Source organism: Necator americanus, chromosome V, assembly GCF_031761385.1.
Source record: "Necator americanus strain Aroian chromosome V, whole genome shotgun sequence".
NCBI classification, from domain to species: Eukaryota; Metazoa; Nematoda; class Chromadorea; order Rhabditida; family Ancylostomatidae; genus Necator; species Necator americanus.
Window position 1 is genome coordinate 7,070,424 of NC_087375.1, and position 14,363 is coordinate 7,084,786.

The 14,363-nt window shown below is 41.4% G+C and overlaps 1 protein-coding gene across 1 annotated transcript; it reads left to right on the top strand.

The window, feature by feature from the left end:
• Window positions 1-405: 405 nt before the first annotated feature.
• RB195_013179 (uncharacterized protein) lies at window positions 406-12,462 on the top strand (the record flags this gene model as incomplete). Its single annotated transcript, XM_064202876.1, has 19 exons — window positions 406-460; window positions 1,351-1,494; window positions 1,549-1,626; window positions 1,730-1,824; window positions 2,645-2,728; window positions 4,482-4,666; window positions 4,736-4,841; window positions 4,905-4,994; window positions 5,648-5,716; window positions 6,342-6,473; window positions 7,284-7,434; window positions 7,495-7,655; window positions 7,950-8,055; window positions 9,919-10,105; window positions 10,289-10,421; window positions 11,168-11,232; window positions 11,411-11,530; window positions 12,016-12,157; window positions 12,235-12,462. The coding sequence occupies 19 exons, from the start codon at window positions 406-408 to the stop codon at window positions 12,460-12,462; spliced, it is 2,331 nt and encodes a 776-aa protein (XP_064058757.1).
• Between the last annotated feature and the right edge of the window lie 1,901 nt (window positions 12,463-14,363).

A 14,363-nucleotide genomic window follows, 5' to 3' on the forward strand; every position in this document is an offset into this window, starting at 1 on the left:
CCTCTATGACTCAATTGACACGCGTAACCTCTTGAACGGCGATTTTACAAGTGCACGATTCTTCTACAAACGCTCCGATTTTTTTGACCTATTGATTTTATTTTATAGAACAAATTCCTGCTCAGCTTCTCCATTCATACAGCTCCATACTAAAATTCACACGAACGTCGTAGAGTTGGAAGAAAAAATGGGGTGAAATCTCTCCTTTTCAGAAAAAATATCTGGTGGATGATCCTTTTTTCTTCAAAGCTCATTGTATTTGCTCTTATTGCTTCAGTACTTTCTTTGGCATATAATTTTTGATTTCCTTTGCGCATTGTTCGGATCCCAACGTGGTGTGAACGTTTATGGATCACCATTTTATAGTACTTAGTATCGATTTTATTGCAGTGAACAGGAGACCAGATGGCACGTGTGCCATCTGACTTTTTGTCATTCGATCAGGAACCTAAAATTCACGGTACGTTACTTTGTATTTTCCGTCCCTTAACGAACGATTATTTTCAGTATGCCGATAAACAATCTATTTTTCTCTGTTGCATTTCTCTTATCATTTCCAAATGGACAAAAGTACAGGTTTCTCTTTAAAAAAAAAACAAAAAAGGAGGGAGGTAAATACCAACAGAATGTTCACACGATTCTTCTTTTTGGTTAGACTGGACTCGCCTATCCTAAAATTATATAAGGTTGATGTTAGTCCGGAGAGGATTACGGTCTGAAAAGTATGGAAAGAAAAGCCAGGTTTCCCTCCCAATTTCTTCGTTGGATGATTTAATTGACCAGTTTTTTTCTTCCAAAAGCATACCCCATAAGCATAAGCACTTAAGCCCATAACATAAGCACAGCACATAAGCTACTGAGAATCATAGTATATTTCCAGAAGAGTTACACATTTACTTATCAATTAACGACAGAAAGAATTCCGCTGTCGCATGAAGATTCTCTTACCCATGCCTATCTTGAATTCAGTTTACTTTAAAAAATAACCCTTATTTAAGAGGAGTTACCGAGCAGTAAATGACCGATTTCATGAAATTTTGGACTGGATAAACACACTTTTGACCCGTCCTTTCCATGAACAATAACCAATCGTCTAATGGAGGAATACGGTAGACTTCCTCAACACCGTATCTCATGATTGTGTCAGGAAATCGTAGGACCACGAGTTCTCTTGCGGGACATACCCAGCCCCCATCGGCTATGACATCCGTTTATGAAATGCTCATTCCATGCGCGTTAATTAGATATGTGAGGGTTCTCGTTTACCTGTCCGATCGATAGGGCTTGCATAATTCCTGGAGCATTTGTTTATCGACACCAACCCCAGCACAAAGCCGGCTGGCTATCCAGCTGACCTCATCATCCGAGCTGCTGCTGCTGCTGCCCATACCCTTGCACCCGTTGCAGCTCGATGCGACGGCGCTCCCCTTCTCATGGAATCCCCAAAATATATGGTCCCTAATAGACCGCCCAGAATTGTAGATCTTAGCAAATGTAAGGTATTCTGCACATTTATGGAAAACTATCTGCAATATTGTCAACTTCTAGGCCCGCCTCCTGCGTATCGCAGCGCTAGTGGTACGGTAACCGAGACAGACACATGGAGTGATTATTCAGGCTCATCAGGTGAATATTATAATACATAAATAGGGATGAATATATTATAATGAATATTATAATAATTCATTTACACTCTCAACATTCTTTGGGAACACTCACGTTGTTAAAGGACTCAGCAAACGACGCGGCAGTTGGGTGAACCTCGTCGAATCCGATGAGAACCTAAACAGGCATAAGGTGAACTGTTATCCGAAAGTGAAGAAGGTCAGTGATTTGTTGGAGAAAGTGCTTTCATTATGACTACGAAAGCTTTATAAATGAGCCAAAATGAAGTTGAAGATGGCAAGAAAATAAGTTTTCTATCCAAATATTGTCTAAAAAAAGACTTTTTTCTTGTTTTTTCTTCTCTTATCTCAAATCTTCACTAATGGAATCCACTATGATGTTTAAATTCAGTCAACCTTTTTTTCCTCTGCAGATTACTAAATGCTAGAGATAGAGAGGATGCTTATACATCACATTGAACTGCTTGATATTTCACTTGTTCTTGTTTATTCATTTGTTTATTTGTTTGTTTCTACCGAATTTTGTCTACAGACGTTCTCCACTCGGTTATATGACACGAAATTTTCCTCAAGAATACTGTTTCACCACCACTTATTTTTTTATCTTGCTTCTTTTTCTTTGCATTCCTCCAAACATTGTCTAAGCAAAGGGTAACAAATAAACCAAATTATAGAATATTATTTTCATCTTATTTTTTCCTTCCAAAAAATTATTCATCTGCATATTTTTAGCTTACCTGTTTACTACCATCCTTTGGCAAAACTTCATTCTTTTTTTTTTAAATTTCCCTCGCTTTAAACTCGTTTCGAAGCAGTAAATAGCTCCCGATGTATCTTTATTTTGTCGATTTTTCTGTCATTTCTGGATTTTATTTAGCACAGAAAAGTTCTGAATTCCCCGCTTCTTTGTAGTACCTCAACCAAATCCATAAAATCTCCTTAAAACGGCAGTACAAGCTCCTTCTAGAATCTCATTATTAGTATTTAATACGATATGATGACATTAGTGCCACTTTCAGATGGTGGATGCAGCACAGCAGGCGCCCTGCTCGAGGGCCCCTTCTCAGCTGGCATACGTTTCGGAGAATTACCAATTTCACCTGGTAAGTGTCAATCGATAAGCGAACATCGCTCAGATGAGAGACTGGCAGAAGTCTGAGCAATAATACTGGCACTGTTGCTCTGTTGAGCAATTTGAACTCAATTCGGAACAGGAAATAATTGCTTGAATAGGATGTCCGGAAAAAAAAATCCAGTCAAACTCCATAGCTATGAAGTTTTCTCAAGCATAAATTTGCTCAAATGAGGTCAGCACACCCTGTGAAGCAAATGATGCGGGTTTTTTTTCTCTCTTCAATATTTTCAATGATGCCACATCTTATCATTGGAGCACATAAAGAGTAGTTAGGTTTAAAAAAGTATGTATGCATGTATAAAAAATACTAGCATACACAAAAAATCAATAAAACGTTCCTGGTAGTGGATACTGTGAAAGCAACATACATACATACTTGTGGCTATTGTAAATAATTCCGCCTGTACCACATCCACATTTTTGTCTAAAAATGAAACGTCTAGGAAACAATGATACAATCGATACTTCTTAAATTTTAAACTTTATCCTTGTTTTTTCTAAATGGATTTTACTTTGACGTCCCCTCTCATTGAAACGAGCAATAAGACTGAAGACTGGTTTTAGCTGAACAGATAATCCCCACTGAAGTCAGTGCTGGTCAAAAAATAGCCTTATGAAGATATATTCTAAAGAACGACCGAAACCCAATGATATCTGATCGCTGATTATCGATTTATTCGAGAAAAAAGCGACAGTTAGCTGTAGGTAACAGTGACCGCTCTGGAGTGATCTCACGTATGTAAACACAAATTATGTATGTACGTTTGACCAACGAACGAACGTCTTGTCGTCTTGTGGTGTTTATTTGCAGAGGTCTTGGCGGTAACAGGGAAATCTTGCGCAGCTCCTACCATCCGCAGCAGCAGCCGCAGCGAAAACAAAAGGATTTCGTGTAGTAAGCGAACGATAGCGACAGATACGCAGACGTACGAATCTATGACGTACAGAATGATTGTCGGGATGTTTTCCTTGGCCCTTTTCGGGAAAAAATTCAAGAGGATTCAAGAAAAGAAATACGCCCGTTTGTAGCAGCAGTTCTACGATAAACTATTTCCCTTATTTTGTGGACAGCATCGTTCAGTGAGGATACGGAAAATATGGAATAAAGTGAAAATAAATGGTAGAAATAAAGATAAATAAATAAGAAGTGAAAGTCACGATTTTCAGCCATGCTTGTTCTGGTACTATTCCAGCTGCTCCTTATTTAATTTTCCTAGAAGCCAACCAGAAATTTTAAAAAAATATATACCGAAAGGACTTGCACTTTCTTCGTAGAAATGGAGGAAATCCACCAAGTGTTCATAATTTTCATTCATTCTTCTTAACTTCTCTCTCCTTTAAACATTTAATTTTCTTCTCTCTTTTTCTCTTCTAAAACTTTAAAAATTTTTAAAACTTTAAAAAACTTCAAAAGTTTCTCTTCTAAACTTTTAACATTTCTGACTTTCAAAACAGTTCGAATGTGAATAAAGGACTGATTTTAGGTGAAAAAAGACCATCAAATCACTTGAAATCACTTAGAAACCCGATAGCGGGAATAAGAGCTCCATGCGCTAGCGGCATAATTTTGCAGAATTTTTGTGCCCGAATAGTAAGCGACGTAAGATTAATGAAATATGTACTGTACACATTATTATCTATTGGATCAGTACCCGCCGATCTAACAATGAGTGCTTGATGAGTTAGGATTTTATTGATCACTAGTGGACCCACATTTTCAGATGAACAGCAATCATGCTCTACCACTGAAAGCTGCACCGGGTCCAGCTGGTACACTACCACCTTCGTCAGTGGTACAATCCAGAGCGCCTTCGGTGATCATGTCGTCGCCAGCGGATGTAGCGCGACCGACTGCCGGTCCACTACCATCGAAGAAACGTAATCGACTGCAAGAGTGGAAGGAACGGTGTGTTTTCTTGATTTAATACAAGATCAGCGGGTAATTTACGAGTTGAAGACTAAAGTTTAATTATAGTGGGAAGCGATCGTGTTGTGCACTTTGTATACTCTTTTTTACTCTTCTTCTAATTTCTGGTGTAATTACTGCCATCGTACTTTCGCAGGTTCTCAAAGCACCAAAGGTGTGTTACAAAGCATTTGTTACATATGACTACTAATTTCTCAAATTTTTTGTCATTTGTCAGAGCGCTCAAATCTCATGGTTAGCACCGGAGATGTATCGTGGTGGTCAGAACAATCCAGTGCGTATAAGTATGAAAGCTGACGATGAACAGGTGAGCACACCGACCCAAATACCAGGGACGAATTGACTTCCATACAGTTGTCGCCATGCCTCCACTTATTCTGCAGTTGCCGAAGCCAGCAACTCTTCATTGAAGGCAGTATACCACAAAATTTACCACCAGTCTTGGAATCTCTCCATGAAAAGATGGGGTTGGAGTGTAGATCGCCGTATGACCGCGATTACGGTAAACTCCCCTAAGGCTGCTCACAGAGTTCAGAGCCACGCGGACGCACGGTTTGGCTGCTCTGCGGTTTTGGTGGTTACTGAACGTACTGTTGTGGATAGTCAATAACCACCAAACAGCAGGGCCGCCGAGCCGCGCGTCCGCGCTGCTCTGAAGTCTGTGGGCAACCTAATTGTCCTAAGAAAATGACTCAATCGATCGAATCTTCCTACGAAGCACCTTGCAACGCGTCACCACCATATACGCTTCGCTTCTGCGGACGGGCGGACGAAAACCATCCAGGTTCAATCATCAACCTTTTCAAGTAAAACCGATGAATAGGCTGTAGAAAGAATCCCGTTGATTTCCATTCTTCAATCGTACTGATGGATTTCATACCCATCCTTTGTATTTTTACTCCAGCAATGTTTTTTCTTCTGCTCTGAACGTGATTTTGTTGATTTTAAAGCTGTGTTTAGGTTCGACTAGAAATGCAAGGTGCTATGCCATTCAAAGGGAATTTCATCAGCTACTATGATTTCAAGACGGTAAGAGTTTTTTTTTTGTCGAAACGACTAAAATCGTTTGCAAAATTATAAAGCTAAGAAGTTTATCGCCAACTTGTACTAATATAATCTGCATGTTGAAAAGATCTCAAAAATACTGCTAGGACCGTATCAGATTAATGTAACTGCGGCAGAATTCTGGACTGTAAACTTAAAACGGGGCGGGTGTAGTGTAGCGGTCAGAGGTTCCGCTTCCTGCACGATTGATCGGAGGTTCGAATCCGCCCTAGTGCTCACCAAGTCTTTCATCCCTCCGGGGTCGATAAATTGGTACCAGACTTCTCTGGGAGGATAAAAACACTGACTTGACACATCGGCTAACCTCCGCAAGTCATTCTAAAGGCCAGATACACGTTCGTGTACCTCAAACGATTCTGAATTGAAGTGAACGTGGGGGCGCATCCCAAGCGGATTGATTAACGCTAGAAACTTTAACTTTAATTTTAAACTTAAAACGGATTCGAATACACGGAGTATAAACGTATATTTTCCAGGCGTTTCACAAAGCGTTTGCTAAGCAACCGACATCCACGCTAATAAACCAACAATTCTCAGAAATGTGCAGTACAATATATTTCGTACAGATCAAATATTCGATTTTTTTTAGAACCGCGTCGCAGTGATCGACGAAACATTGAAGGGCAATGGGAAAAGTCTCGCCTGCTTCGTGATGCCGCTCGATCGATCGATGTTGCGCGACGCGGATGCGATGCGACGTGCCATTGGAGTCGCGTCGCATGTAAGCCGACGTTTACGTACAAGGGATCGCCTTAAATTGGTGACTGTCTAGACAGAAAAGCGGGATAAGAGCACTACGGATTCATTTTAAAAAAGTCTACTCACAAAAAATAACAAGCTTCCGTGTATTATAACTTGATCAGATATCTGGAGCTTTTCTGTGTATAGTAGGGTCAAAACGACATGAAACACGGTGCAATTGCGCACGCGGCTTCTCTCGAGGCGATGCGGTGGAGTGTAGCGGTTAGGAGCGTACTGGGACCCTTTGTGGCACTACCCATCGCTGCAATTTGCGACGGTCCCAACTCGATTCCAATTGCTGCTTCCACCGTGCCGTTTCGAGCGTGTACGTAAATGGACCGTGCTTCATTTCATTTTGACCCGACTATAAAAGCGAAAATAATTTGCAGCATTCATCAGCTGCTGAAATACGAGAGGAGCAGCAACTCTGACCTTTGTGGAAAGAAAAAATGAGGATGTACTAATTGAAAATAGAAATATCAAAGATTTTTGCCTCGCCCCACCTTTTCACGTCAATAAGATGATCTTTTACCTACGAAAAAAAAAATCCAATTTCATTTAATATTCAACCAGATTTGGTCCTCGTCGCAAACTAGACGTTTTCTATTCAGGTCTCGAGTGTTTTATCTAGATACTGTACTTCTGGACTGTCAATCAAAATTGAGCATCAAAGAAAACCAGATAATTAGGGATAGTTCCCGGAAAAAATGAAATTAGAAAAAATGTTAAGAGGTGTCGTGTACTGTACCTGATTACCATCATTGCACAGAAAACTTCCAACTATTTTCAGCGCACCTCGCAGACCCAGGGTTGGGGTGAGAGCTGGCAGTATCTGCCTTCTCCTGTATTTATGAATGGCCAACAGATGTTCAATCCACCAATCCCAGAATGTGAAGGAGCTAGATGGATCCAATTGGAGTACGCAGGCACTAATCAGAAGAGTACGTGGTTCATTGTACGAACTGGATAACTTACAGTATTTCATCAACTAACCCTTGCAGATCGGAAATGTTCGGACTGTTACGACTTTTGCTTGCCCGAGTACGGTATTGAAAGAGATGCTTTGCGCGGGGAGGAGCAGCTTAACATTGTGAAACGTATCTGCTTCTACTTATTCGTCCCAGAATGGCGCACCTATGCTCAAGCCAATACTATTGAACAGGTACACTCTTTTCTCGCTAAATATAGTTGGGTCAAAACGACATGAAGCACGGACCGTTACGTAAGTGACCGCGCTCGGAAGCGGTGCGGTCGAAACAGCGGTTGGAATCGAGGTGGGACCATGGCGAACTGCAGAGGTGAGTGGCGGCAGTGAGGGTCCTTACGCGATCCCAACCGCTACGCTCCACCGCACCGCTTCGAGCGCAGCCGCTTGCGCAAATGTCCGTGCTTCATGTCGTATTGACCCGACTATAGTTTGTAATAACAGCACCAGAAACGTTGCGTATCGTTGCAGAACCAACGCGACTTTGAAACGTACTACCGTAATCGCAATCATCTTACAACGGCTTTTGGTAGCAGCGGTGCCGATTCGAAGTGGATTCAACTTCAGCAGTTACCACGTGAGTGAGCAAGTGATATACCAACGTATAATGCGGTGACTGTTACTCAATCGGTGTGGAAAAAGTAACTAAGAAAAAGATGGAAGGGAACCTATTAATAAGGAGAATCTCTAGGAATGAATTGATGGTTAGAATTCTAAGGAGCGAAAATTTGAGCGGTTTTACTAGATTTTGGATCAAAGTGCGAGTCAGATAGCACCGAAACGAATATAGTTGGGTCAAAACGACATGAAGCACGGACAGCTGCGTAAGCGGCGTGCGCTCGTAGCGGCGCGGTAGAGCGTAGCGGTTGAAATATTATAAGGATCTTCGCTACCGCCATCCATCACTGCAGTCCGCCATGGTTCCTCTCCGATTCCAGCCGCTGTCTCCACTGTACCGCTTCGAGCGCGCATCCGCTTACGCAACTGTCCGTGCTTCATGTCGTTTTGGCCCGACTATGCTTCATCTGCTGAAAAACGTTCCACTGCTTGGAGCTTGACATAAATTTGTCGCTGGAAATTAGCATTTACTTGTGCTAACGTCAGGATTTCTAGCTCATTATTAATATCAATCAATATTGCTCAATATTGATATCAATCTAAACAGGACCTCATCAGCGATTGGGTGTACGATGCAAAAGAACATGAATCAATGTAACAGGAAGAGATACTGCGGCTTTGTTTATAAAATCTCTCGAGTACATATTGCCAAAGAAATTTATGTGGTTCTTCTTTCCTAGAGCACTTTATACTGCTCTCTAATCAATCTCTCTTACCTGGTTTCCGTTCACATTCTGGCTCTTTTTTCTTTCTTCGTTAATAGTCCGAAATCATAGCAGCTGTCATTCTAAACTATGAATTTGGCTGTAGTTCAAGTTCTGCCAGTCATCCGTCTATTCCGAATGCGGACTACGGGGGTTCTAATTAGGTCCCAAAAGCTATAACCGAAAGGTTTTTGTTATCTCCATCATGTCTTCCATAGTTCAAGCAATTAAAGCGAAGCTTATTATCTCACATGCTATAGTCGGGTCCAAACGACCTGAAGCCTGGTGCAGTTGCGTAAGCGGCTGCGGTCGAAGCGGCGCGGTGGAGCGAGCGGGGCACTGCAGTCGAGCCGGGACCATTGCTAACACCACTTGGGCTGGAAATGAAGCTAGTGAGGGTCCCATCTAGATCGCGTCTGCTTGCTCCACCGCGTCGTATGCAACCGCTCAGGTAACTGCACCTTGCTCCAAGTCGTTTTGACCCGACTATAACAAGATTCAATTGGATTGGAACAATTGGAAGATAAGCATTATAAGAACCTCTCGTTAATCAGTTTGGGTCAACAAAAGTCAGGTATAAGAAGTAATGAAAGATGCAGTAATAATTTTAAAAAAAGAAGTCCAAAGAATGCTGAGTGTAGCTTGGAAATCTTAGAAAGATTCAGATTCAGACTGGAAACTGAAAATTTTGAAAGTTATCCCCAATTTCCAAAAGAAGGAACAGGTTAGGTGGAGAAATTGCAGATGGTGGTGGTAGCGGAACTTTTCGAACGTGAGAAACATTGTACTGCATGAAGGATCGATATCGATGACCATTTCGATCGCTGTAGATCAAAGATAGCTCGGTGTCAAATCTTCCACATGCTCATTTATAACCATATTTTAAACGTTATTGATCGAATAGTGAAATTTCGTCCTAAACACGGAGATATTGATCCAACTAAAGATATATAAAGAATAACAGTATCAAAATGTACTGTGATTCTCGAAAGATCATAAGATCACATAGAAGATCTTCATAAGATTCTCGAAATGTTGCCGGTTGCAAAAATCAATAACGATTGTGCCTGTGATCAAAAAAACAAAAGATCAAAATTTTACGTAAGATTTCTGTTCAGAAGGGATTCAAAACGTCAGCGGCAACGTTGCCGGTCATCTGAATGCTGCCGCTAATAGCGTTATGAACACCGTTGGTGACGCTGCTCAAGGTCTTCATGCTGGTGTTTTTGGTCAAAATTCTCATTCACAACCAAATTATCAGAATGGGAATGGAAATGGCAACGGTTACAGCGGATCTATGATGCAGTGAGTAAAATCAATCTATCACTTAATCAATTTATTATTAATTATGTAGAAATACATGACGATAACGAATCACAAGAAATACTCTGAAAAAATCCCAGGATCCAAGAAAGAGAAATGAAACATTGATTTGATCCTCATTCATCTGTAAGATGAAATTCCAATAAAATTTTCGAACCTATTCAGGACCAATCAGAATCCGAATCCTCGAAGCCCAGGTGGATTTGCTCCGACCGCTGTGAATGGAGTGATGAATTTAAACGGAGTGAATGGACATAGCGGAAGCAACGCATATAACACGAATCCGAACAACCAAGGAGTACGGTATTTTAGAGTGAATTTAAATTTATTGGCTGGGTGCTAGGTTGGTTATGAATGAATGAGGTAGAAATTGAACAAATTCAGCAAAGTTAATCATTTACAAACTCATTGGAAGTAATAGTTGTTGAGAATTTGATCAATAATCCCAAAATCATACAAGGCAGTGCTTTTTCTTCCGAGAATACAGGAATTTTCCAAACTTTTGAATTTGAAAGCAACATACTACAAAACTGGCGAAGCGCTATTCCACCAAAAGATAGTGGTAGAGATATACGGCTCGACAATGGATGCGATTGTGCTCAATTCTCCATAATTGTCTTGAAAAACGGCATGAGAAAGTAACGATCGAATTTCACGACGAGACACCTTATAACGCGCCACCTTTGCGTGCCACCTCCCTCCTCCCCGTGATTCTCTCGTCAGCCTATTCACTGGTTTTACATGAATTGGTTGCTGAGACAATGTTATTGAATTCCGTCCGCTCGCTCGCACATGCGGTTCGTACGCAAAGGTGTCGCGTTATAAGGTGCCTCGTACGAAAATCCGATTCACAAATCCGTTTCTCACACCTTCTTTTGTGGATTACCAGGCAGAATTGAGCGTAATCACAGCTCACATACTCGTGATTCACACTTATAATCCTATCTTTCCGTGTAGAGGTCTTGATATTTTCAATTTTATGGCATGCTGCCTTCATGTTCCCAATTTTATTTCGCCTCGTCCCTATTTAATTGCAATGTTCAGACCTACGGCGACCCTTCACAGAGTCCTTATCCAAACATGAATCAGTACCCTCAAAATGGAGAGAGGTGAGTTAAACTTTCAGTTTTTTTTTTTTGAACGTAGAGCTATTGCAACCTCAGAAATACGAATGAACCGTAATGCAGAAATAAATCAAACTGACTACTAGGATGGATCACTACTGCAAATCATTCAAGTCCTACCAATTTACTATTTCAAACCATCCATAATACTTCTATGTTCAAGGCAAGACAGGAACCCTGCACCTCAAGAGCTTCCAAACATGTCAGGATATGCGCCACATCCTGTTCGTCAAGTATACGGTAGCCAACAGTACCCTAACACTCAGCAAGCGCCAGATCAACGGTGAGAACTTTTCTTGTTCCCTTAAAAGCAGCATACCGCGAATCTGAGGTGGTGCGGATTTCAGGTGGAGTATTCGTATACGGGGATAGATATAGATTATGGAGAGCGGGGTGATTCCGTCCATTTCTTCCTAATTGTCGTAAAAAAAACGGCCTGGAAGATGCGGCGCGTGCACAAGGCTGGCGCGCTCCAATCGAACTTCTTGTAAAAAAATAGCGAGCAGGAACGCCCGAAGCCGTATCTTCCGGGCCGCTTTTCACGGCAATTAGGAAGAAATGGACGGAATCACCCCCACTCCATAATCATATAAGGATACTCCACCTGAAATCCGTACCACACCAGATTTGTGGTATGCTGATTTTAAAGGGTGTAAGTGGGAGTGAATAGCAGTGGTAAATCCTTGGACGCCGAAAAAAAATTAATTGGATTACTAGTTACAATTTTTAACTAAATTAAAAATATTCAATAGAAACTTACCTTTTCAGCGATCTGAACAGTGTTCCCTACACAAACGGCAATGGTTTTGGTATGACTAATGGATACGCTAACAACAGACCACCGTATCCAGACTCGAACGGAATGAATCCACCTGCTGGGTACGTCCCGCAAGCAGAAATAAATATGCAGGTTTGTCACTATTGGGCGTGATTCCATTTTCAGTCACTTATTTTTTATACTACCGTATAAATTTTAATTTATTAAAGGGTGTTGCCGGTATGCCACGTCCACAAGATATTGGCATATCTCGAACTGGATATACTCCTGATGTAATGCCTAATCTACAGTATCAACAACAACAACAACAACAACAACAATTGCCGCTGCAACAACAAATGTCTCAACAACAACAACAAATGCCGCAACAACAACAACAACAAATGCCGCAACAACAACAACAACAAATCCCGCAACAAAATTGGTTTTCTGGATAGTTCTGTCTCGATTGCAGGCTACCACACTACGCCTCCGCAACATTTTACGTACACAATAGCATGTTTGTTTATTTATGGAAACGTCATAATTATGAATACGTATCTCAGAAGAGGCACCAACCTTAGAACTCACTATATATCTCGTTTTTTCGCATTCCTACCCTAATGAATCTGAAATGATTCCCCCCGTATCAACAGCAATGGAGCAGCAACCACAAGTTACAGTTTTTTTTTATTTGACAGTTGTCCAACATGCTCAATTGTAAATTTAGACGACTTTCAACGACTTCTGTCTCTTATTTGTGTACGAAAAGAAAATTTTTTTTTCTCTTCTACCTCAAGCGGACAAGTCTTTCATACTCTTATACGCAGTCATTTAACTATCGAATGAAATGGACAAATCTGTATCGCAGTTAGCAACGACCCACTATGGCCTCCATGTTGTTGAATTACTTACTTATGGCTCTTATTGTGATAGGTGTACAGTGAGATCATTGCATTATGTATTTTACATATTTATTGTACTCATACATAATCGTTGATAAAGTTTCTATTCTAATTTTCTGATTAATCATATCCTTTTATTCTACAGTAGAGATTAATTGAAAACCGAATGCATACTCTGTTTGTTATCGATTTCCGGCGAGCTTCATAGTGTGGACGACATACCACAGCGTGCAGCACAATGGATAAAAGACTCAGCTGATACTACATGATCGATAGTTCGAAAACGTCCCAGTTCAACTATAGTAGAGTCAAAATGACATGAAGCACGGTGCAGTTGCGCAAGCGATTTAGCTCAAGGCGGTGCGATGGATCGCAGCGATTAGAATCGAGTGAGAACCCCTACTACCACCGTTCACTGCTCCGCGATGGTCCCACCTCGATTCCAACCTCTTTCTCCACAGCACCGCTTCGAGCGCAACCGCTTACGCAACTGCACCGTGCTTCATGTCGTTTTGACCCAACTATAAGCCCTTCATTCCCCGGGGTCGATAAATTGGTACCAGTCTTGTCTGAGAGGGTAAAAAAAAACACCTGACACATCGGCTAGCGCCCGAAAATCACTGCAGAGCATTGACGTCTTCTCACCAGCCTAGTTAAAGGCATCACCCCACGAATCTGAGGTGATACGGATTTCAGGTAGAGTATTTGTATGCGGAGTCGTAGACTATGGAGAGAAGGGTGATTCCGTCCATTTCTTCCTAATTGCCGTAAAAAACGGCTCGGAAGACACGGCTTCGGGCGTTCCGGCGCGCTATTGTCTACAAGGAGGTCGATTGGAGCGCGCGAGCCTTGTGCACGCGCCGCACCTTCCGGGCCGTTTTTTTTACGGCAATCAGGAAGAAATGGACGGAATCGTCCTTCTCTCCGTAATCTACGATCCCGTATACAAATACTCCACTTGAAATCCATACCAACTCAGATTCGTGGGGTGATGCTTTTAAGTGGAAGCAGTGAATAGGGTGCTCAGGGTACCGAAACGTGCACATAGAAGCGCTTCCTATCGTATCTCGTAGGAACCAAAACGGTTCTAACGCATTTTTTTTACGACGATTAGAGAATGGTGAGCTTTCGCGCTGAGTTCCGCAATCTCCTGGCGAGACTCTACACTTAGGCTGTGAGTTCCGCACTAGGTCAACAACGTGATTGTCTGCCTATGAGCATCGCCAGTAGATTCTCTACTAAGTTCCTTTCACAGTGAGTTATCACCATCTTCTCCAAGTTTTCTTTTACAGAATAGCAAAACAGTGAAAAATGTGTACTGAAAAGGACCAACCACCAGAAATAATGTAAATATTCATAAATTGCTTACAAAAACAACAAAAAAGCTGAAGTAAGGAAATGAAATTCTTGAGAGGTCTGAACTGTAGCAAAGCATTAAATGTTGAAAACCAGCG